At 40.4% G+C, this 24130-nt stretch overlaps 1 protein-coding gene across 1 annotated transcript in view; it reads left to right on the top strand.

Moving 5' to 3' along the window:
• The window catches only part of lrfn2b (leucine rich repeat and fibronectin type III domain containing 2b), a 125168-nt gene extending 102437 nt beyond the window's left edge, over positions 1-22731 (top strand). The window contains exons 5-6 of the mRNA XM_029425713.1: positions 8886-10282; positions 20804-22731. Coding sequence (XP_029281573.1) covers positions 8892-10282; positions 20804-21767 — 2355 coding nt within the window. The 5' untranslated portion in view covers positions 8886-8891 and the 3' untranslated portion in view covers positions 21768-22731. The remainder of the gene's footprint in view (positions 1-8885; positions 10283-20803) is intronic.
• Positions 22732-24130: the final 1399 nt, after the last annotated feature.

Here is a 24130-nt window from a genome sequence, read left to right as displayed (position 1 = left end):
TGAGCTGCATGCATAATGAATGTGTGTTATGACTTGCTTATAGTTTAAAGAGCAAGCGAGTCACTTCTTGAAAGCAGAGCAATGAAGGGCACATCATAAATAATCAGAAGCAGGTGAGAGTAAAGAATATCAAAGTGAGAGGATGTCCACTGTAGAGCTAAAGTTTGTGTTTGCACATCGGGCTCTGTGTGAGTGTGTGTGTGTGAGTCTTCAATGTAAGTGCAGTGTGTACAGTAATACATATTTGTGCCATGTCGTGGAGACAAAGCTTGTTGTGTCCTTGAATGTCCTGAAGCCGTATTGAACTTGTAATTTACATTTTACAGTTTTGACATTTAGCTGATGTTCTTATCCAGAGTTACTTACAGCGAATGAGCAAGAGAGGAGCGCTTTGCTCAAGGACAACAACTGGGTGTTTTGTCTGTTCCAGAGATCAAAGCGAACTTTCTAGTTCATTCTCCTTTATATAGCTAGCTAAGGCTAAAAGTAATTTAAATATGAAATAAGTGTGGTTACTTCTGCCAAGAGGTTATGTTATTGGCTCGGTTTGTCAGCGGGATTATGGAGAAACACATTATGTTTCACTTTCATTAGCATTGCAGGATAGGACATTTGTGCTGCATTTATGTGGTGGAAAATATGAATTACCGACTGCGAAATGAACGTGAACACACCTTCAAGTTGGAACAACAACTCGGAAGCAGATATCAACGGGTTGTTTAAAGGTACAATGTGTAGTTCTGAGAAATAGGGACAGTATTTCACCTCTACTGCTGGGACCATACAATCAGTCATTAGTTATAAAAAAAAAAGCCTAAAAGAGTATGTTCTCCTATGTTAAGTATTTGAGTATTCTGATTGATTCTTTATATTGTGTATTGTATTCTACAGCTATATATCTCTCTATCTCTCTAGTGTTGATATATTTACTGTGTATGTATTACTCCTGTCTGGCTGTCTGACTATCTGCATGTCTGTCAGTCAGGGGTTAAGAATACGCACAATTCAACCAAACTGGTAAAACTCTGAGAGTCTAAATAACACTGCTTTCTCATAATCTTCACGTGGAGCTCAGATATGTGTGTTTACTGTGGCACTGGGGGCTGTACGCTCCATGTAGCGATACTTTTTAATAGTTTGTATGTTGCTTCGGTCCGGGGTGGCAGAAACGAGGAAATGTCTCGTGTTTTTGTATCGAAGCTTGAGGGCGTTTTCACCAGGTGGACGGAGCTTCAGTAAACAACTGTGGCGTTGCCGGAGGTCTGTTCCGAGTGCCATTTTAGTTTGACATGAGATTTCGCTGTTGAGGTTTAAATGATTTGTGACCACAAATATTTGTCATCATCCTCATACTCAGAGAGGGAGTAGCCATGCCAGTCCATGGTGTGTGTTGCCCTTCACTCAGCTGCACTGGCATTTAAGGAGACTCCTCTCATTGGAGCCCCTTATCTCTCTCAGTATTGTCGCTGGAGAGGCTTGACCATAAAGGTCAGTGCTCTGTGGCAGTATGATCTATAGTGCAAAGAGGGAGGTTAGAGGCAGCTGCAGCATAGCAGGAGAATGAAAGGCTCTTTCATATTTTCGGAAATGAACAGAAAGGTTTCTAGAAAGGTTTTTTGAGGTCCTGTTCCATCAGTTGTTGATACCACATGTACTACCTTCATCAGTAGTGCATGAAGGTGTGGAGCTTCAGTGTTATCATCATTTCAATGTTTCTGTGTGTCTTTGTGGAGACTTTGACGTACTACCTTTCATTTAAAAAAAAATGTAAGACTAAAATGAATTGATTTATTGACAGAAGTTCAGGCAGTAGTTACAAAGAAGAAATATGTATTTATTTGAGTAAGAAGACCATTTTCTGCCTGCACATTATAATATGACTTACCATTGGAGCACTTACAAGTAACTACTGTGAGCTGTGATAATTTGTTCTCAATTGCATTAACAAAGCATTCTGAATTTGCATCTCCTCCACATCAATATCAGCCAAGGCTCAGGCCATAGCATACCATTAGTCGCTTTTCTACTATCGCTTCACTCCAAGCTAGGCCTCAAGCCGCAAGAGCAAAAATCATCTCAAACAATCTCACCCCTGTCCTACTGGAATTACAGTAAGCACCATTGAACAATCCATAACACAAGTGGGCTACAATGTGTTCGGGTCACTTTTGCTGTTAAACTCCCAAAAAGTATTAATTCCAAAAAACTGAATCTGCCTTTGGTGACCCCACCATGATGGAAGTACAGACTAGAGATGTTGAAGTCACTGACCGCTGGCCTTGCTACTTTTCCAGACTGCTTTAACATATTCCTCAATAGAACAGATCTGGGTTCCCCGTTACGCAGATGATACTATTAAATCCTAACGTATGACTTTGTATGACTCCTAAAGAAATACTTTTTATTTTGGCTGATATTTAACTTCCACAGCTCCACAATCTTTCTGTGAACTAAGTTAAATGAACTAAAGTAAGATGTTTAACGTTGTTTTTAGTTCATTTATATTTTAAATGACTGACAAGGTAAATAAAGTCTTCAACTGTATCCAACTGTCATTGACATATTGTTAAATTAAATCTAGTAAGTCATTCGGCGACATGATTTAACATAATTCTATGTAAAGTGAAAAAACCTGATTCCCATTATAATAGTCTGCTTCACAGATTATCTTTTTTATAACTGCTGATTAATTCATCTTCTGCCCAGATATTGAGCAGATGATGTCCTTGTTTGACCAATATCATCGGTTGTTGTCCATTTCTTTGTTATTCTTCACAGATAAAACCTGGTTTATTGAAATTAGCTAATGCGTTGATAATCTCTACTGCTGCTCTGTAAAAACCTTATACCTAAATTATAATCCAAACTTTAACAATTTCATAAAAAAAATTCTATTGTTTTAAGTTCTCTTACCCAATTTAAAATTAAGAAGAAGCCGCGACCCCCCGTGAAGCTTTGTCGACCCCAATTTTGGAATCACTCACCGAGTGCATGGGTGCTATGTCAATGTTTTTCTACAGTCTTTGTTCTTTCTTGTTCTTTGCCCATCCAGCATCCCTCCATAATTTGTATCTGGGAAGAATTACCACCCAAAAGAGTTTCTCGCAGCCTTTCCACTCAAGGCCAAAGTGTCCCATAGTACTGCTGTCACACCAAAGAGGAATCTGAGAGACTATTCAGAGCACTTAGCAAGAAGGTTAATTAGACAGACAAAGGAAAAGCAATTTCATGATGTCACTTCTGCTTCCAACTCCAATTATTAATCTTTTGAACAGAGCCTCCTGGAAGCAGAGCTGAGACCTGCAGAGAGAGAGAGACAGAGAGACAGAGAGGCACAGCTGGGCAGACCCACATCTGAACTAGGCAGAGAGCGACAGCGCTGTGGATCGACTCTCAGGGTGTTTTCTTTCTGTTAGTTAGCTGAATAAGCTGATCTTTACCCTGAGTGGCTCTTATGAAAACGCCTCCTTGTCACTTTTGATAAATGAGGTCGGTGTAACTAGAAAAATACTTGCAGCCATGCGGGAGAACTCAAAATGGCACTTCAGCATAAAAAGTCCCATTCCAAAGTATAGTGCTTATGTCTCAGAAACAGCCAGTGTGCACGTGGGGGCTCAGGTGTGTGTGACAGGTAGGGAATGACACAATTATGTGTGACGTCAGCATTCATACGTATATACATACAAAACAATCCATAAACATTCCATAGATTAGATAACCAGAAACTCATGTTAATGCACGGTCAAGTTGTCGGTCTATTCATGCATCACAATATGCTGTAATATCCAAAGGACTTAGATGCACCAGGCACAACATAGAGTCACTAAGTGGGAGGACCCACTGCTTCTCGAAGTATTTTTCCTCACAGTAAACTGCTCCAGGGAGACTGTCCCTGTACTTAGTTCACTTTGAGTCGCTCTGGATAAGAGTGTCCACTAAATGACCTGTAATGTAATATATTTTCTATAGATATTGTATTTTTACGTTATTATATTTTAACAAATCTATCCAACCCATGTAAAATACATGTATCAGTGCATAACAATGTTTTTCTTTCTAAGCTTAAAACATATGTTGCCCAGCAGCTACCGTCACAGCACAAACAGGTTCAACAAACCCAGCAGTCTTTCTTTCCCCGTCTAGTCTCTTCTCTAAGCCTCCACAACCTCCTCTCCTCTGCACAGGTCACACCTCCTCAGGCTAACACTTTAACTGTTTCTATTAAACTCTTCATTCATCCGCTAAAGTGCAAAGCTAATGTAACATCTTGCAGACTCGGCAGACTTCTGAAGACGATAGGGAGATTTTTTGCCCCAAAAGCTACTTAGAGCTGTTCACAGAACCCGGCGGCGACAGAATGCTAATAGAAGCTAGTCTGCCATGTCTCAGAGATAAGATTAAATGTCAGGGCCCTGATCCTGCTTCCGCAGCTGCTCTCCTGCAGACAAAAGTTTCAACACACAGACTTACACTCAAATCTCATATCTGTGAAGGAGATAAGTCTGATTGTCACAGTGTCACCCTCCCCAGTGCAAATCCTCATTGCAGCAGAGTATACAGAGAAATTACACAAGTATAGTATAAAAAAGTGTTGCATAACCTCTTTCTAACCTCTTTCTAACCTCCTTTACTTTGGCAGTTGAGTACAGAAGGAACAGCCGTTTACATCAGTGAAGGCAATTATGCTGGGCTGTGGACTCTAGCACGGCACAGAACAGCAAGCTAGCACTGTCTATGCGATGACACGTTAGCACAGTTCAACCTCTATGAATAACTGCTGTGGAAACTCGCTACTTACATGTGTGATCATGTCACAGTCACAGCCCAATGAGCAACACATCTTTGTAAGGGAAAGGAGGGGACACACTTTGTACAGTATTTTAGACTTGCCTATGAAGGGCAGCCTGCCACATACAAATGCTCATGCCCTCGTCCCTAGGAGTATGCCTCTCTCGCAGGAGCACTGTTCATATTATTGATGCCGGTACATTAAATGACATCCATTATTTGAATTTGAAGATATTTCCTAAGAAGACTTGTAGACACCAATTACTCAGAGAGGCAACATCCTCACTGTGACATGGAAGAGAAGTATAAACCAACAGGGAAACCTCTCACCACCAGCTGTTTACTAATGAGAATGATTCTTGTTCTAGCAATGTAAGGACAGAGAGGCACATTATTCACCAATGTCTGAGTCATCATTTCTCATTAGTGGTTGGCATGTGATGTAGAACAGCTAAATGTACCACCTGAGCACATGTTGGCCCTGTCATATGGACAGAAAGGGAAACAGTAATGTGAGGGAGGATGAAAGAATACAACTAAATATAAACTTTTACAGAGTAACTGGAAATATTGTCTGACGTCCTGCTGTTTAACGTCCCACCTTGCCGCAGTATTGGGCAGGTGCACTCCAGTAACCTGTGACATTACTGTAGGTTTACTTACAGGTGCAACAATGCACAAGGTAAAATACACTGAAACTTTCAACCAGAGAAGAAAGGGACAGCCTTCTGTTAAGATACAAACTAGCTGTTGTATGTGGAACAGCATATTTGGCAAAGATGATGTGTGTGTGTGCTCAGACTTTCTGTCAGCTGAATTGTTTGAAAATTCATATATCCTCCGACTTTAAAAGGAATTCTGCATTAGACCCTCTGTACTGTGGTGACAAGACAGTTGTTGGTAACATTACAAAGTTTACTATCTAAAAATGATCTTCTGTCATGATGCTACAGCAGACAATGGAACCAGTGAGAGACAGAAACGTATCTTTTGTAACTCCCCTTGCAGAGTTTTGATGTGTAGTTTTAGGCCATATTTATCTGCTGGTAACATTTTAATCAGCCAGTGCACTGTACTGTACTGTACTGTACTGTTGTGTGAGGTACACTGATGTTGTTCCTATTTTTCACACATTTGACTTGTTTTCAGATGAATTTTGCACTGACTGCTGCAGTGTGCTGTCAGGAGACCGCGGTTCTGTATATTTCATTTCTGCCACTTTTCTGCTCCTCTTTGCCAGGAGATGTCTGTGCAGACTCTATACCCTCTGGAGCTCATGCCGAAATGAAATTTCAGCATGCACAACACGGTCGGTGAAAGCTGCGAATGTTCAGGAAATTTAATATTGACTTCAATCTTTCACAAACGGTATGGAGGTAGTGTTGAAATTGTGGTTATCATGACAACACTGAGAACATTTCCAAGTCTTTCTACAGCAACAGTAGGGGCCTGCCGCTGTCGAAATAAGAGTTGCAGTGAAATGATTCTCCAGCTGGTCGCTACTCATTCACCTCTGGGCCAGATAGGGCATGAAGGCTAGTGCCTGGCGGGCCCCGAGGGTTGTCTGTCAGGAGCTGTGATGGGTGTTCACTTCAAGGCCTTCGCTGATTACTGCTGTCCTGGCGCTGTTCAACATATGAGCGACTCACCTGCATGGCCGCCATGCTTGACTTGTCAGGAGAGATCTCGTTTTGCTAACTCCCTGACCTCCACACCATCCATCCTCCACAGAGCGCCCTTGACTTTGACCGGATGATTTACTAAACACTCTTCCTCAGTGCCCTGCTCTCTGTGATGGAAGATTTCTATTTGTGTACCCCAAGCCCAGTGAGCACATACTTAAGGACTTTGCAGGTCATTTGTAATGTACCGTATTCTAGGCTGAAGTTTGGGGCAAAATAACCAATCAACAGCGCATGAAGTTTATTAATAACAGTTTCAGGCGCTTTGGATACTTGGGTCCTTGGGTACAGCAATAATCTGGGCCATTTTTCATATCACTCTGTTGATCTAATATTGATTTTTTAAAATAGCATCAGTCGATGAAAAGTTTTGCATTTGTTGTTCCATACAAATAGTCTGGTAGAGCGTTCTTAGGATTTGTTTTGGTGCACAGGCATTTCATTCGTAAAACAACAGCAGGTAGGATTACAAAATTATTTTGCAAATAGCAGGAGGACCAGTAATCTACCTAATCTGCATTTTGAAAAGAAACTGCACCAAAAAAAATCCCCAAAAATAATATTTCACCAGATAAAAACAAGCTGCCAGAAAGTCAGTCACAAAATTTTGTAACTTTTACCTCAGGATCAAGTGACATACTGTCCCATGTGATCAGATAAATACAGGTACATATTCTACCAAAGATTAGACAATCATGGAAATGGAGTAATATTACACTATTAAAAAGAATGTTCGGTTGCAGTTGATAGGAATAGAAATAGTCAAACTCAATGCAAATATAGGATTCATCACAGACTATATTCGGTAATGCAATGGTGTGTACTTGAGTGTTTGAACATTTGAATGTGGGTGTGTGCAGCCATCTGTGAGTGTATGTGTGCACTGTACAGATGTAGATGTGTGCATGCATGTGTGAGCCAGCAAGGAAAAAAGGGATGATCTCAGTTTATATTGGAAAGCATGCTGTTTTTATTATTTCATGCTGTTTATCTGTGTGTTTGTTCTAAATAATAACATTGAATAATGGCACTGCATGTAAATGAGCACAGTGGTATACTGAATTAATTTGGAATACTTTTTTATTTTAGGCTGTTGCTGCCTTTATCAAAGTTATTACGCTGTTTGTCAGAAAGATTATCACATGTGCAAAAATGCATGAATAAAATTGCAGGTTGTCTCTACAGTCATAATGGGGTAACAAGGAAGGGAGGAGACTGCATCATGTGTAGTAGGCTGGAATGGCCCTATTTTATTTGACTACTAAGATATGCTAATTTATGACTGTCCCATAAAAGATACAGCTTATCACCACAGTCCCCGCGGCAGCCCGCTGTTCCAGCTCACACCAAGTCTCTGAGCGCCTGCTGTCTAATGCTCTGCACTTGAGTTGTTGCACTGTATTTCCTGATCGCAGGACTACATTATGATTGCAGAATTCTATACACCTGAGTGCTCTATCCACCCAGAGAAATAGATCTGGGTTACATCACATCCCGAATAGATCCAGTGTCCCTAAGGGCCGAAGACTGACATGCCATCATGGAACACACTGTACAAGACAGACACAAGATGCATACAATTGACAATAAACAGTATATTGTTTTGAATTAAATGTCAATGAAATTACTATTGGATTTTATCCCACAGTTTTGGCCTCCCTTCAAACGTGTAATAACAAGATTGTACTCATGGGGCACAACGTTACTTCAGGCAGAACACTTCCATCAGCTGCTTGGCATCAACTGCTTCAGTCATGCTTGACCACCAGCTGTTTCGCAACCACGTGACTAATAATGTCCAAATAATTTGTAACGGTGTTGAACGCGACCATTATATAACCCGACACTTCTCAGTCCTGACACTTCGTGCTAATGTCATTTCCTTCAGCAACTCCACCACCCCAAGCACCTCCTGCTTAACTGCTAACTGAGATTTTTTTTTTTTAGTAAGTGTGTGTTCATGTACGCAGTATTAGTTTTCCCAACATAATTTGACTAGCATTGAGGGAAGCAACTCAAATTCTTCGGGAGCTAACACAAAGAGCAGAGCCTTTTCCACCAAATCCAAGTGTATTACCATCTGTTATCATTGGTCATTCCTCTGAATGGGATGCAACTACTTTCTCTGAATGAGGAAGTGACCATTGAAAAAATTCTACACATCTTTCTTCAAATGATGCAGACAGACATTTAAAGTGATCCCATTTAACAGATGGATATTATTATTATTTCATCATTTCTGGTAAGGCATAGTTAGGCTTGTAGCTCCATCTCAGATCGTTTAACCCGTTTAACCCAGATTCTATGTTCTTTCAGAGGTTCCCTGTTGAAATGATGAAGAAGTTTTAAAGATAATGTTTACCAATGTTACCTTTAACTCATCCGTCTTTATTTTTCTTTATGTTTCTCACACAGGTTCCTATGTATGATTCTATCATGGACCACATCATCTGCTGCCTGCTGGTACTGGGAGCCACAGTGATGATCACCCATGCATGCCCTAAGTACTGTGTATGTCAGAATCTGTCCGAATCCCTGGGGACGTTGTGTCCATCCAAAGGCCTTCTATTCGTGCCTTCGGACATTGACCGCAGCACGGTTGAGCTCCGTCTGGGAGGAAACTACATCCTCCGCATTACACAACAGGACTTTGCCAATATGACAGACCTGGTGGACCTGACCCTCTCCAGGAACACCATCGGCTACATTCAGCCCTTCTCATTTGGTGACTTGGAAACACTGCGCTCGCTTCATATGGACAACAACCGGTTAATGGAGGTAGGCCCTGATGACATGCGAGGCTTGGTCAACCTGCAGCACCTCATCGTTAACAACAACCAACTGAGACGCATCCATGACAAGGCCTTTGAGGACATAGCACCTACCTTGGAGGATCTGGATCTCTCCTACAACAACCTAATTTCCCTTCCCTGGGACTCAGTCCGCCAGATGATTAACCTGCACCAGCTTAGTCTGGACCACAACCTGTTGGACTTTATTCCAGAGGGTACCTTCACTGACCTGGAAAAGCTTGCGAGATTAGACCTGACCTCGAATCGCTTGCAGAAGTTACCACCAGACCCCATCTTTGCCCGTGCACAGGACTCATTCATCCTGACTACACCCTATGCTCCCCAGCTGTCACTAAGTCTAGGCGGGAACCCATTGCACTGCAACTGTGAGATGCTGTGGCTGCGGAGGCTTGAGAGAGACGACGACCTGGAGACTTGTGCCTCCCCTCCTGCCCTGAAGGGTCGTTATTTTTGGAATGTGAAGGAGGAGGAGTTTTTGTGTCTGCCACCTCTTATTACCCAGCACACCCACAGAATGTTGGTCTTGGAGGGCCAGACGGCCAGCCTAAGGTGTGAAGCAACTGGAGACCCTTCTCCTACCATCCACTGGATCTCCCCCGAGGATCGGCTGCTTGGCAACTCCTCCCGAACCACAGTGTACAGCAACGGAACCCTAACTATCACCATCACCACCTCCAAGGACTTTGGCTCATTTACCTGCATTGCTGCTAATGTGGCCGGGGAGTCCACCGCCTCCGTGGAGGTGTCCATCGTTCAGCTCCCCCATCTCAGCAACGGCACTGGGCCACCAGCACCACCAAAGTCACGCCTCTCTGATATCACAGGGACTACAAGGATCAGCAAAGGGGTACCCAAGACCCAACCAGAGAGGACTGTGTCTGTCTCTGAGGTGACATCTGTTTCAGCACTGGTCAAGTGGACAGTGAGCAAATCAGCTCCCAAGGTGAAGATGTATCAGCTCCAGTACAACTGCTCTGATGATGAGGTCCTGATCTACAGGTAAGCACTTCCTTAAAGAATATACCTGTATATATATATACACAGGTTTATTCTTTAAGGAATCTTGAAATGTACCACAGCCTTTGTCAAGCGTCCCAGTAAACCATGATCGTGTGACAATGTATCGGCATGCACAATACTAGGACCCTTAAACTAAAATAGCTAAAAGGAATTATGCCATCATTTATTTTACTATTTAGACCTGTGCTCTTCCTATTCTCATGTGTCAAAATGTCCTCTATGGCCCATGGACATTCTAGCAAATGGCTGAAGCTTAAAGGCAGCCAGTGGCTGATTATGATTAAATAAGGGGCAGGTGTGCAGGCAGGTATTGATCAGGAGGAACAGTGTAAAGAGCTGGGGACAACTTCTAGACGGGATGATAATAGAGGGATCTGGAATGACAAAGACTATTAGAACTGGCAGAGCATGGAAAATTGGCAGGAAAGTGCAAAACAATCTGAATGAAGCTTTTACTATGACCCCTGCTGTACATTACCTGTCCAGCACCAAGCCACAGGAAAAGTTAGAAACTGGCTGGCGAACATAATGGAACATCTAGTCTCTAGTTTAGGAGTTGGTGGAGAACAAATCAGACCTAAACGGAGAGTGATTTTTTTGGACAATTAATATGGTGGCCAGACACACGCAAGTTAAAGCTCATTTTGTGTCTTCTTTTGTCGTAACAACCTAATGATAAGCTGTTCGTATTCAGATAATTATATTCAGCTTTTATGGTTTTAATATGTTCAGTTTCACCTAAATTGAAAAGAAATGTGCACAATACTAATCATTTATTTTAGAAGCTGTCTAATTTGAAATCTCAGCACCCTTGTGCAATTTAGAAATGACAGTTGTCATTATGGCAATGTTCATATTTTTTTCAATATTTGTTCAGCACTAAGTACATGGTCATTACTGAAAGACGAGGAGGGAAGGGCATGGAGAGAAAAGGTCATGGCATCTGAATGAGAGGCTTAGCACAAAACTAAACATACAAAATGTTGTGTTTTGGAAAAGCATCTGGTGTTAAACAAAGATGGTCGGATGTACAGAATCACACAGCCATAATTCCCATTGGAATCAGTGTATTACAGAGCTTTCCATAATGTTTTACACAGATGTTGGCACATCCCAGAGATACAGCCAACACCATATATATATATATTGTCCATCATTGTTTAACAGCAATAAAAGCAACGCTTTTCCCTTCTTCATCACCCTTTCATCATGAGATATCTCCCTCACTAAGCACAGTGCTGTTCTATACCGGGCTCGATTATGCTCAGCAGTCCAGAACCAGGGCAATTTCTAAGCTCAGGAGGCTGGGGTTACTGTCAATCCAACATCATTTGATGGGGATGAAACTGTAATAGATGAGGCTTGTATTGCACCGCAACAGCCTCTAAAACGAATGTGAAACCAGCCAGAAAAAATCCAATTACTTAATGCCATTTAAATCTCTTCTCAAAACTGTGGAAAGCAAGATATTTAGAGCTGTAGCCTCAGGGCTGTGGCCTTTTGTTGCTTTCATTATGAAGCATATTTTCTTTCTTGTTTCACCCAGATAATTAAGTAGGAAGAAGGTTTTTGAGTCCTTCATGTAATTAATGTATATAGTACAACTCTAGCATCTAATTTATACTTGTATGTTCTTTCAAAAAACATTCTTGTTTGAAAATCCACATTTTAAATATAAATATGTAAAAGGAATATACTATTGTAAAACACTTTTAACGATATGTAAATATGTAAATAGCATATGTACCAAACTATACAGGACTAACGGAAATAACAGCTGTTTTCATTTCATTTTATTTATTTATTTCATTTTATTTATTTATTATTATTTATATATACACCTATTTATAGGTGCAACACACACTAATCAACATTTCTGTAAATGTGCCAGTGTCAGGCAGCTGGTTCATTTTCAACTGCAGTCTTTTGGCGAAGGTGGTGATGGACAACAAGACACCAGAAAAACTGCAAATACAACAGCGTTCTCAATTAGTGCACAAGCCATGTAGAGAAACAAAACTTTAGTACAAAATTACAGCAACAATATCCATTATTAAATAAATGTAGTCATGCAAGCAACACGAAGCAACACACAGCCTACACTAGAATAATTTTTTCACACATGCAGACATGCAGAGCAGCAATAATTGATGATCATTCATCATTCATCATTCAGCACAGACCTGTAAGACACAATTATAGAAGATCATAGCGCATTGTTAAATAAAGTAATAAATATGACATACATATCCATGCAAATCTGACCTTCTGACAACTGGCAAAGGACATGGGACAAGTTAGCAGCAAGTTAGCCAGTAATTAATTAATTAAATTAGCTATGTATTTTGTATTTTCACTTATCTGACTTTCAAAAGACACATATATGTTGTGTATATATTTATATATATATATATATATGTTGTTTTTATATATATATATATATATATATATATATATATATATATATATATATACAGTATATATATATATATATATATATATATACATATATATATATATATATATATATGTTGATATGCGTTCCTTTTAATATTTTTTCTATAATGATAATATGTACATGTACACAAAAAAGTGTAGAAACATAATTTACAGGTACAGTAGATGTTTTATGATGCCTTACTTGGTTATTGCACAGCGAGTGTTTCCTGTGTTAAGTGTTCATCAGAGTGACAGCCTGTGGAAAGAAACTATTTTGTGTCTGCTCGTTCTGGAGTACAGTGCACTGTAGCGCCTACCAGAGGGGAGGAGAGGGAACCGTTGCATTGATCGTCACAGAAGAAACCTAAGCTTCTGTGTAACTTTAGATGCGAAAGAAACTTACAAGAAAGACATTTCAAAAAGGAATGCAGCAGCTCTTTGACGGTTTGTAATCTAAGCTTAGTTGTAGCTGCATATCATTAGTAGAAAAGGGAAGTAACTCATTTTGAGTATGGATAATATGGCTGATTGGGAGCTGTAGAAGTAAAAGCAGTGACCTCAAACTGAACCAATAATGTCTTCTGAAGAATTGAATTTGAATATGAGACAGATAAGAGCTGAACCAACAAGTCCTTAATGCCAACCCAGGCTGATCAATTAAGATGTTAGCAAATGCTGCCCCAAATCTACAGGGATTAAAATAAAGCTTTCATTCTGCCATGAGAATGTGATTTCCTACCTTAATAAGGGCAGTGTCTGCGCTGTACGTTGTTCTGAAAGCAGCCAGAAATGTTTCACAGGCTGATCAATTAGGATGTTAGCAAATGCTGCCCCAAATCTACAGGAATTAAAATAAAGCTTTCATTCTGCCATGAGAATGTGATTTCCTACCTTAATAAGGGCAGTGTCTGCGCTGTACGTTGTTCTGAAAGCAGCCAGAAATGTTTCACAGACTGATTTATGAAAGCCGAACTGAATTGAGAAGAAAGTTGAGTGGAGACGACTCTTGGTAAAAGTTTAGATAAGAATGGAAGTTTGGAAATAAGTCTGTAGCTGCTGCGATTCAAAGGATCCAGACAACTTCATAATTTCAGCTGTGTTCCACTGTTGTGCACAAGAAGTAAGAGTTGTCAGCTGTTTCCTCTTCAAACACTGGAGCTGGAGGACAATGTTATCACTGCCCCAGTTTCCATGATTGGCACATTGTTACTTTAAGGTGTTAGGTGATCCTTTATGTAGAGTGGGTGAATGTGAAGGCCTGAGGGCCCAGAGAATTTATTCAAAACAGGAGAAGGCTTTTTCAAATCCCTAAAAGTTTTACTATTCTGAGATATTCCAAGTTTGTGACTGCAGTATAATCAGAGGTGAGTAGAGTTGCCAAAAACGTACTATACATAATACCTATATACTTATATAATAACAAGTACTCAAGTAAAAGTTAAAGCAGTCATCAGAATAACAACTTGAGTAAGAGTATACAAACTATGTGAAAAGTGACAAACTTTATGAGCAAGTATGTGTGAGTTAGTTATGTTTTTTGGGTATATGATAATGTTTTAATCACAGGTTATCTTACTTGGCAAAATACACACACCTGTATTTATGGTAAAATTGAGATAAAATGTCAAATCTTAATCCTCTCATTAAGTAATTAGTAATTAGTAATACTACATCAATATTATATTATGTATGTTACGACTTAAGACAAGTTTGATAATTTGTTGACCTATATCAGCCTTCTGCCTGCACAGACTTTGTCAATCCATAACAACGTCACCTGACTTAGGATGTTTTCACTTTTTTGGGGAACCTGCAGAAATGACTGATGCTGTCATTTTCTCGGGACAACTTAACATGCATGAACCATGTACAGGGCCGCTGTCAGAGGGGGTCAAAGGGAAAAGATGACCCTGGCCCAAGGCCCTGGGGGGGGCAACAACAAATCTATGTTTTGGGCAGCTTTGAGGTCTCAAAAAGCGCTATATAAATTCAATTTATTATTATTATTATTATTATTGTTATTATTATTATTATTATTATTATTATTATTATTATTATTATTATTATTATTATTATTATTATTATTATTATTATTATTATGTTGAAATCAGCAGGAGAGCTAGTAAATGTTAGCTGTTTGAAGCCGGTTGGCAGCACAGTCCTGCTTGCCTAAATAACGGAGCTAACAGCTAACGTTAATGGAGGTTGCATTGAGTTACATTTTTAAAGAAAAATTAGTATTGGGCGGAGGTACATTATAACATTATTATGATGTGTTCAAATGTAGGTTCTGGCACGAAACTTGGATAATTTCAATTGTACGAACGAGATTATTTCACAACAATAAAAAATAGATATTAGAGAGGGAATTATGACATGTTTAACTTCCTAACACGAGCTCAGCTATAATACATAATTAAAACTAATAACGGCAAGACTTTTTTTTAAATTACAGCAATCATTGATTTCCTAATTAAATAACAAATACAGATGACAATAACTAAGTAAAGGGAACGTATTGAATTTATGACAGTTTACACTGACTTCGGGACATTTAAAATTATTTTTGAGCCTAGGATGATATATATACGTATAATATTATTATTTGGTGGAAATTCTGGTTTTTAATCTGCCTGAGTTCCAAAACTGCTGCTGTGGTTTGGGTGTGGCTGAGACAGAAACAATACAGGTTCATGTTGCTATGTTCATGCATGTTCATGTTCATAATTTATTAAAACCTAATGTAATTACTATCCACTTCTGAGGTAAGAATGCACCATATAATTACTGCACACATAATGGCTACAGTATCAGGTCATGGAATTTAATGCTTGTGCTGCTCTGTTAGAAAGATGTGTCAGGACTGAAATCAAGCTCCCAAAGACACCATTACTGACTAATAGCTGAGCCGAAAAGTGTGTTGGATTCATTGCTTCGATCCTGAAAAACAAACTGCAGTGTATTGATCTGAGCAGGACCACACCAGCTCCTTTTGAAATGTCAAGCTTCTTCCAGGAGCTTGACATTTCCACCAGGACCAAAGGAAATATCCTGTGTGCACTTCTGCAATTGCAAGACATGTAATGTGTAACGAGCAGGAAGTTCTTATGTCTTAATAGTGTCAGTGTTAGAGAAAGCCATGTGTGGATTTAAACTAGAAGTAAGATATTACTGGATGGATTCGACATTAAAAATAAAAAGCACTTTATTTTAATATTTTATATGGCAAAACGTTTCTTTCAATGGAATTTCTTTCAATACACTTGTAACACGTTCAGGTGACTTTGGTATTACATTATTAAAGAAGTTCAGGGGTGGAGAAATTAAAACTCACCTGGAAGACATTAATGTTTTTAGTCTTATTTAGAACATTGGGTAGTGGTGCAATAAATATTACAACAACAAACACGATCCTGCAAAATAAATATATTTTACCTGCCAAAGCTTATCTACTGAGGTTAGCATGCTAACAGCTAGCTGCGCTCCGTCCAGCCTGTAATACCACTTGTTCCTCTAGAGGTGATAGTGAGTCACTGTAGGTCCAGTCTGCCTCAGTACAGAGGGAGAAGAAGTACAGCTGCTGACTCAGCAGACTCAGGGTCAACATTACATCCATGATCCCTGCACGCTTTCATATTTTGTTTTGATTAAATCCAAAGTGGCCGAAACGAGAAAACGACAGTTGTCACTGTTTACGGGAGGCTTCCGTTAGCAGATAACACTAATTTAGCCGACTCCCCGCCGGATCATCAAACCTTCTGTTGCTGCTGTTACACAGGTTAGACCCACAATCCATTAGCCCGCTGTGACTCCCGGTGCTGGGATATACTACGGCCGTATCTGAGCCGCCAGAGCGGCTGCACGCTCCCCTCCAGGGAAGAAGTTCTAGGTCAGCGGAAACAAAAACATGATTTATTTCCTCGTCTCTGCCGTCCGGACCCAAGACAACATACTAACTGTGAAAACGTAACGTTACAGGGAGCATTCAGCCCCCAGTGCCAGGGCAAACACAGATATCTACGATCTACGTCAAGAAGTTCGGTCTGACGGACTGACAAAATACACAGTAAATATAAGATAATAATAGAAGAGAGATATATAGCTGTAGAATACAATACACAATATAAATAATAATTACAGGCTGACATACTCTAGTTGGCTTTTTTAATAAGGTGAAATACTGCCCCCTGTCTCTTTGGAGCAGGTGGCTCAGAACTACACATTGAACCTTTAAAGACACTTTAAGAGATAAATGATATTTGTCCATGTCTGAAAAGGCCTTCAGTGCGTATGTGAGTGTATGGGATAGGATAGGGAACTATGCATACAGTCTCAAGTGGGCTATAGGCGTGGATCCTCAGCGTAGGTTGAGTCACCTCAATCGTTTAGTGCAGAATTCCAGTAGGAGACTTGTGTTTTTCTAAACTGCCTGTGCAAATACATGCAATTGGGAATTCTAAATTCCTATAATAGTTATAGTTATAGACAGATTGTATTTGTTGGATTTCAAGTTTTAAGTGCATTTCTGTTTTACAAAGCAAAATAGGCCACAACTTCAATTTTGGCTACAAATTAGATTTTGTGATTTTGGTTTGGCAGATCAGAGGAGCTTAAGAGGGTCAAGACTGAACTCTCAGTACATCAACAAATCACCATATTCTACAGTCATATTTACCTGTAATTATCTTTAATCTGTAATTTGATATTTATACATGTCTTTGAGTAAAAGATCTGGACACTTCTTCTACCATTGGATTGAACAGTTCAGAGTTGGTCATTGAGAAATCATTATCTTAAAGCTGCACTTATCAATACTTTCATATTATCAGTGTTTCTCACCGTGGTTACAATCTCACAGATCACCAGTTCTGCAGTTCAGCTCCACATTGATTTGTATCCTCTTGTTGTGTTTCCATGTCCCACTTCTCCCCTCTCATCAATCCCATTTACGATAAACCCATTCTATGCCACGGAGAGGAGCTGGTGGAGAATAAAACTAAAAGAAGATTGGAGAGTAATATCTACAGACTGTGTGCTTTTTGAAACTAAAAAGTACACATTCATCCTCTTACAAATGAAAACTGTTAGAGTTAGTAGCAGACTTTATGACTATTCTCTACCTGTCACAGAAGGTATACTTCAAGCTACTTTTTAAAGTTATGGTGCTGGCCGTGAACCTTTCCCTTTCATGTTGGCTGTTGCGTGCTCATATCTCTGCCATATGAGAGCTTATAGCTAGATACATGAAGACTCCCTGCAGTGCTGGCTTCATGTTTTCATGAGCTATTCTGTTATCAGAGTTATATCAAGCACAGACTGCAACACAACCCACAGGCCTAAGGTGGCACCATTTCCATCACAACTTCCTCTTCCTAATGCATTCATCCATTACAGTTAGATGTAGGGGATGTTTTAGTGCAACCAGGAGATATTCAAGGGTATAGACACAGACACAAAAATGTCACGGCCCATTTAATCCTCAATACAGCTGCAGAGTCTAAGAGTGAGGAGCAGCCAGAGAGAGGCCATTAAGGATTTTGCTTATATAAGCATAATCAATTTTCCCAGCAGCACCCCGATGTTTAGGCTGAATCAATGGGCCAGGAGACAATTTGGCACGACCTTGTCTGTATTTGTCTGAATAAGGTTTCAGCTATTCTTTGCAAAAAAGAATCCAGAACATGAAATATTTTTATATATATATATATTTTACTGGTTGATGATATTAAAACAAAATGCAGCCTGGAGTAATAGTTTATTTGTTTTGTCAGCTCTTTCTTTGAACAGAGAAAATATGTCGAATATTTAACCGACAAATCTCTCGCAAAGCTTAAAGAAGCCTAAGCCAAGAGCCCATCTCCTCCTATGTCTCCTCTCCCACTCTTTTCTTCCTCTCCCCTGCTTTCACTCTGATTAATGGTATGGCCTCCCGCCATCATCGGGAGCTAAGCAGGCCACTCGACAAATTGCCTTTTGCAGCCTGAAGGGGCGGGAAAAAACTTTATCTCTCCGTGATAAGCATGGGCATAGGTTTCTCTGGACTCGGGCTTTATTCCTATGAATTAAAATGAATTAGCCAGTCTATGCAGACAACCTGAAATCAATTAGACCCAGACACAGGAGGGAGCAGCGCACAGCGGAAGCATCACTAGGCTAAAGAATTTCACTCCCAATCCCAGGCAGCCAATTATAATAGTGTAATGAACTGTAGCACAAGTTGTTTGAAAAGTGGAACTTTTCTATAGGAAAAAAAGCTTATTTTGTTTGAGCTGTGGTGACTAATTGGGATATAGAAAACAGTGTTGGACTCATCTATGATCCCTGTTGCTTGTCGGATAAATGTCCTTCTGGTGAAAAATGTGATATAAATTGGCACAATGAGCTGACCAAGGGTCAAAACCTGCAGCTCATATTTCTATTACATGAAGGATGTCTGCATGCTACACCTTCAAAAAGACTTCTGAAGTAAACAGCAAAATACCATGTTTTTAGTGTTAATTTTGCCAGATATTGATTTATTTAGTCTGAGGTTACGTTCACACTGCAGGCAAATCCGCATTGTTATTTGCAAGTGATCACATCAGATTTTTGTCCATACATCACAACCTGCATGAGCTGCTGTGGTAATGACTTAGACATCAGTATGTAGCTATGCTGGTGACGGAGTTTCATCATTTCGCCTGCCTTTAAAATCGCAGAACTCTTCCGTCGCACCAGAAACACTCAGCGACGAAGGAGGCTGTTAGACAATGCGATGTTCCGTGATGCAGTCATGGCAGGCTTTGTGTGTGTGTGTGTGTGTGTATTTCATGTTGCAAGTTAGGCAAAAGACCATTTGAAATCCGACTTGAGCATCCAGAGCGTCCGGACTCAGACGTATCTGTAGAAATCTGATTGGAGTCACATTTCAAATCACCACCAAAAATTGTATTTCACATGTTTATTTTGTAAATTCAATCTGAATACAATCTGGATATGCCAAAAAAAGCACCCTGAGCAAGGCCTTAAGGCCAATTTATACTTTCCGCATCCCCATGCTTTAGTCCTGTTGACACAAAGGATATGTTCAGCAAACAGCAGACCGATGAGTACCCTCCATTGAAGTTTGAATGGAACTGCATGCACATCCGCCTGACTTTTTTTTGTCATCAATATTGACTGTTGATTCCGTCACAGTTAGTGTTTGATGACTTCTTGTCATCATCGTCTCGTCTTAGTCATGGAAAAAAAAGTTTTTGACAAAAGTATTTAGTCATAGTTTTTCTAAACAAAATGAACAAGTTGCCTTTAAAATGAACCATATTAGTGTTTTCTAAGCTGATCAATTGAGCTCCACAGCTCCACAGCTCCACAGGCCCCTCGTTTAGAGGCCCCATATGGCCCTGAACCTAGTTTGAAAAACACTACAGTTTAGAATCAAAGTAGATTTTCAGCTGAAAAATGGACAAAGCTGGTAGAATTCTTGGAGAGAGATAAAAGCAGGACTAAAGGTTAGACGATCAGGTTCATGAAGGTTGCGAAGCCCTGCAGGGGAAAGTGGCTCTAGAAATGAATGAGTGATATAATTTAAACAACAGGTGTCAGTGTCACTGCAGAAGTATAACCTCCAGCCCTCTGCTGCTGGCCGCTGAGTGTCTCGCCTTGGGCAGTTGGAGGCTTGCTGGATTGGCATGCACAAAATGTGCCACACTCTCCAGTCATTCTTGCCATTCCTGAGTTTTCTACTTATTTATTTATCCCTGCTCCAGAGCTCCAATATCAAATGGACCCTCTGTTCACTGCAGCAAGACAGATGGCTCTGAGAGATAAAGCCAATTACTGTTGGCTGTCTGTTAAAGCAGCAACTGCAGAGACCTAGCTGTGGAGAGAAACTCCAGGGAATGCAAATGGAGATCCTGGCTCTCCTTTATTAATGAACAATTGCTCAGTGCAAAGAGCTTGCAGCAGTTAGTTAAGTCTCCATGTGCTGAAATTACAAGTGTACCCTGTTCAGATGCTGATTTTAGAAGAGGAACATATATATATCTTAATAGAGTAATTAACCTGTTTATTTTTTGTTAGGATGATCCCGGCCTCCAGCAAAGCCTTCTTGGTGACGAATCTGGTGTCGGGGACCCGCTACGATCTGTGTGTGCTAGCCGCCTGGGATGACACGGCCACCACACTCACGGCCACCAACGTCGTGGGCTGCAGCAATTTCTTCACCCAGGACGACTACGCTCAGTGCCAGTCTCTGCCGAGCCAGCTGCTTGGAGGCACCATGATCCTGGTGGTGGGGGGCATTATCGTCGCCACCTTGCTCGTGTTCATCGTTATCCTCATGGTGCGCTACAAAGCTGCAGATACTGAAACCCCGTTGGGCAAACTGACCAGTGTCAGTGACATACACTCTCAGACCAACGGGGGTCGAATCGGGCAAAATGGACTTCTTATGCCCCAGCCTCACCCTGAGCCGAAGGTCAAGGCCAAAATGACTCTGCAGGACGAGGTGGTGGAGTTCAAGTGTGGCTCCCTTCAAAGCAGCCTCACCTCTACTTCCTCATCCTCCGGCTCCATGGCGGGGGGCTCATACAGCCCCAACAGCACACTTGCCAACATTTGGAGGTCAGCTAACCCCAAGCCCCGGACGAACCTGGACCACCTGCTCGGGGCATTCAACTCGCTGGAGCTGCGGGGGACACATGGCCGCGACCCGGGAGCCTACAGTACTGCTGCCATGGCAGCAGGGAAACCCCTGACAGACATGGAGCCGCTGCTGGGCCGGACACTGGACTCCAGCCTCAGCAGGCTCCTCATGCTACCTCTGGACTCCAAGCCAAAACGGAGCCAGTCCTTCGACATGGGCGACATAACAGGCGGCGGGGCTGCTAAGCTGTGCAACAAACCACGCAGGATCAGCAGTATCTGGACTAAGAGGAGCCTGTCTGTAAATGGCATGCTGCTGCGGTGCGATGAGGAGGGGGACACGGGTGGGAGCAAGGGGACAATAGACAGTGCTGACTGGGTGATGGAGAGTACTGTCTAGGAAAGATGGACCGTCAAACTAACAAACACTGCCCAAATAGACGGCCAACAGCCAAGCCAAGACAGACCCGCTGGTCGAAGAGCCTTTGTCCTGCATGAAGCACATTCCTTTTCATCCCTTCCACCCCATCGCTCAGACTCAAGTGGGACAGGACAAAAGATTTTCACAGTCATAGCCAAATACAAACTTCAGGAATAAGATTTTGAATTGTTTTTGCGTCACACTTTGTACAGACATGGATCAGCGCTAAAGGGAAATGACAGAGCAGTGCTGTCTGAAATATGTGATCATGCCCATGGACTGCTATTATACTGTATACATGAAATTAAAGTTTTATATTTTTTATTTTGCTGGTCAAACACAAACGATCCGTTACTGGTCTCTGCCTTGACACAAGAGCACGGGCTGACCAGTGGTTACGCTATAAAAACTTTTACTGTAAATTAATTTTGGTTACCTTCTGGTGCAGTTTAACCTTCTCTGGTGGAATGGTGAAGTGTATATACGTAGATGTGATGCTTTTATTCATAAAGATTTAAGAAAAACAAATTTATTGACAAAGCTGTATGGGAATATATTTACTTTCTATACAGAGTATATATTTGAGGGGTCGCTCAATAATTCTGTATGCTAATCATATCAAATTGTTTGGGACTGCATAGATTATAAAACCCATCATCTCCTAAACTATGGCTGTACCATATGTGAACACTCAGTTAATTGTTTAAAAGATGCCAAATTATTGAAGCAGAAAGTGGTGCAATGGGTGGGATGTTCCCTGATAATTAGGCCTGTTTAGTTTGTATACATTTGTTAGGACCAATGTCCTAAAATGTTTTTTTATGGGGTTTTATTGTTATTCATTTAAAAAAAAAAAGATTCTCTCTGTTTTGACACCCAATAAAACCCCAAAACCAAACAATTCCCACAGCTCACTGAAATGATCCTCGCCTTCAGGCCAATATTGGATGCTATGAATCCATTATATATAAATATATATATATATATATATATATATATATATATATATATATATATATATATATATATATATATATATATATATAGGGGTAGGACATGTAACAATATATTTAGTATTTATAAGACTGGACCACAGAACATTTGCTATCAGCCTGCGAGGAATCAGTATAATTAAGCAAAAAGATGTGATATAATCATATAACTTCATCGCCTATCATGCACTATTTTAATTACCTTGAACTTGGGTCAGTTGTTACTGCAGTTCTCCTCCCTTTCTCGCCACCAGCAACTATACACAGATTCTGTACCAAAATAGGGCATCTGTATGTGAAGTAATGGTGAAATCTGTGTGTGGACACCTAAGTGATGCTGGGAGGCGTATTTGTATTATTTTCATTTAGTAAGTAACCACAATAAAACACAGACCACTGGATTATTGTAAAGGTGCAAACCATATAACTCCAGTGTCAACAAGCACAACGTACCCCTCTCTTTTGCCATGTTTCCTTTGGACCCACGTTGTATAAAACTAGAATTCCCCCTTTATGCACAATTGTTTAGTATCTTTAAAATATACAGGTCTACTCACTAAATCTCTTATATTGTCTACCAAGTTTGAAAGTTACTTACATCTTTCAAAAGGTTTCAGAATATGTTTTGAAAATTGTGCTTTAAGTTGTACGGATACACTTTTTTCCAAAACGTTTCAGTTGAGATCACATTTTGAGAACTAACATTCCTCTGTGTTCTCTCCATACACTGGTCAATGTTCATAGAAATCCTCCAGATGGTATTAAACCATCTGGAGAAGATATGGGTTTAATAAGTAAAAGTAATAATAAACCTTAGTTTATTATCGAGAACGTTTCTATTAAACAACATGAAGTTGTTTGCTTTTAGTGTCTGGTGTTGCATGTTTCTGCCGAACTGACCCACGAGACAGTTTAGTCCAGTGTATACACCCATGCTGTCATTTCTCACGTGTTGTCCGAATGACTTTTTTGTGATATTTCTGATATGACTGCGTGTGTACAGTGTCTCTGTATATTATTTGTACCATACTCCAGCTGGAATTTGTGTGGCAGTAGGAGAGGAGGAGAGGAGCAGAAGCTCCACTGTGTTGTTACAGTGCAACTGTGCACATTTCTTACCTGGAGCTGTAAAATATATTTGTGTGGTCAAATTTGTTGTTTTTGCTACAAAGATAAAACTAAAAATCTCCTGAGACAACCTTGTGATGTCAGAGCATTTCCTCTATGACTGCAACAGTCGGGTTGTATGGGGACTGAAAATCACACAAACTATATAATAAGCTACGCTGAGAAAGCAGATGCATGCCGTTTCCATAAGTGAATGCTTATGAAACATTATGGTAAATTGGA

The sequence above is a fragment of the Cottoperca gobio genome, chromosome 24, assembly GCF_900634415.1.
Source record: "Cottoperca gobio chromosome 24, fCotGob3.1, whole genome shotgun sequence".
Lineage (NCBI taxonomy): Eukaryota > Metazoa > Chordata > Actinopteri > Perciformes > Bovichtidae > Cottoperca > Cottoperca gobio.
Note: the sequence above shows the minus strand (reverse complement) of the source record. Positions and strands in the feature narration are given on the sequence as shown.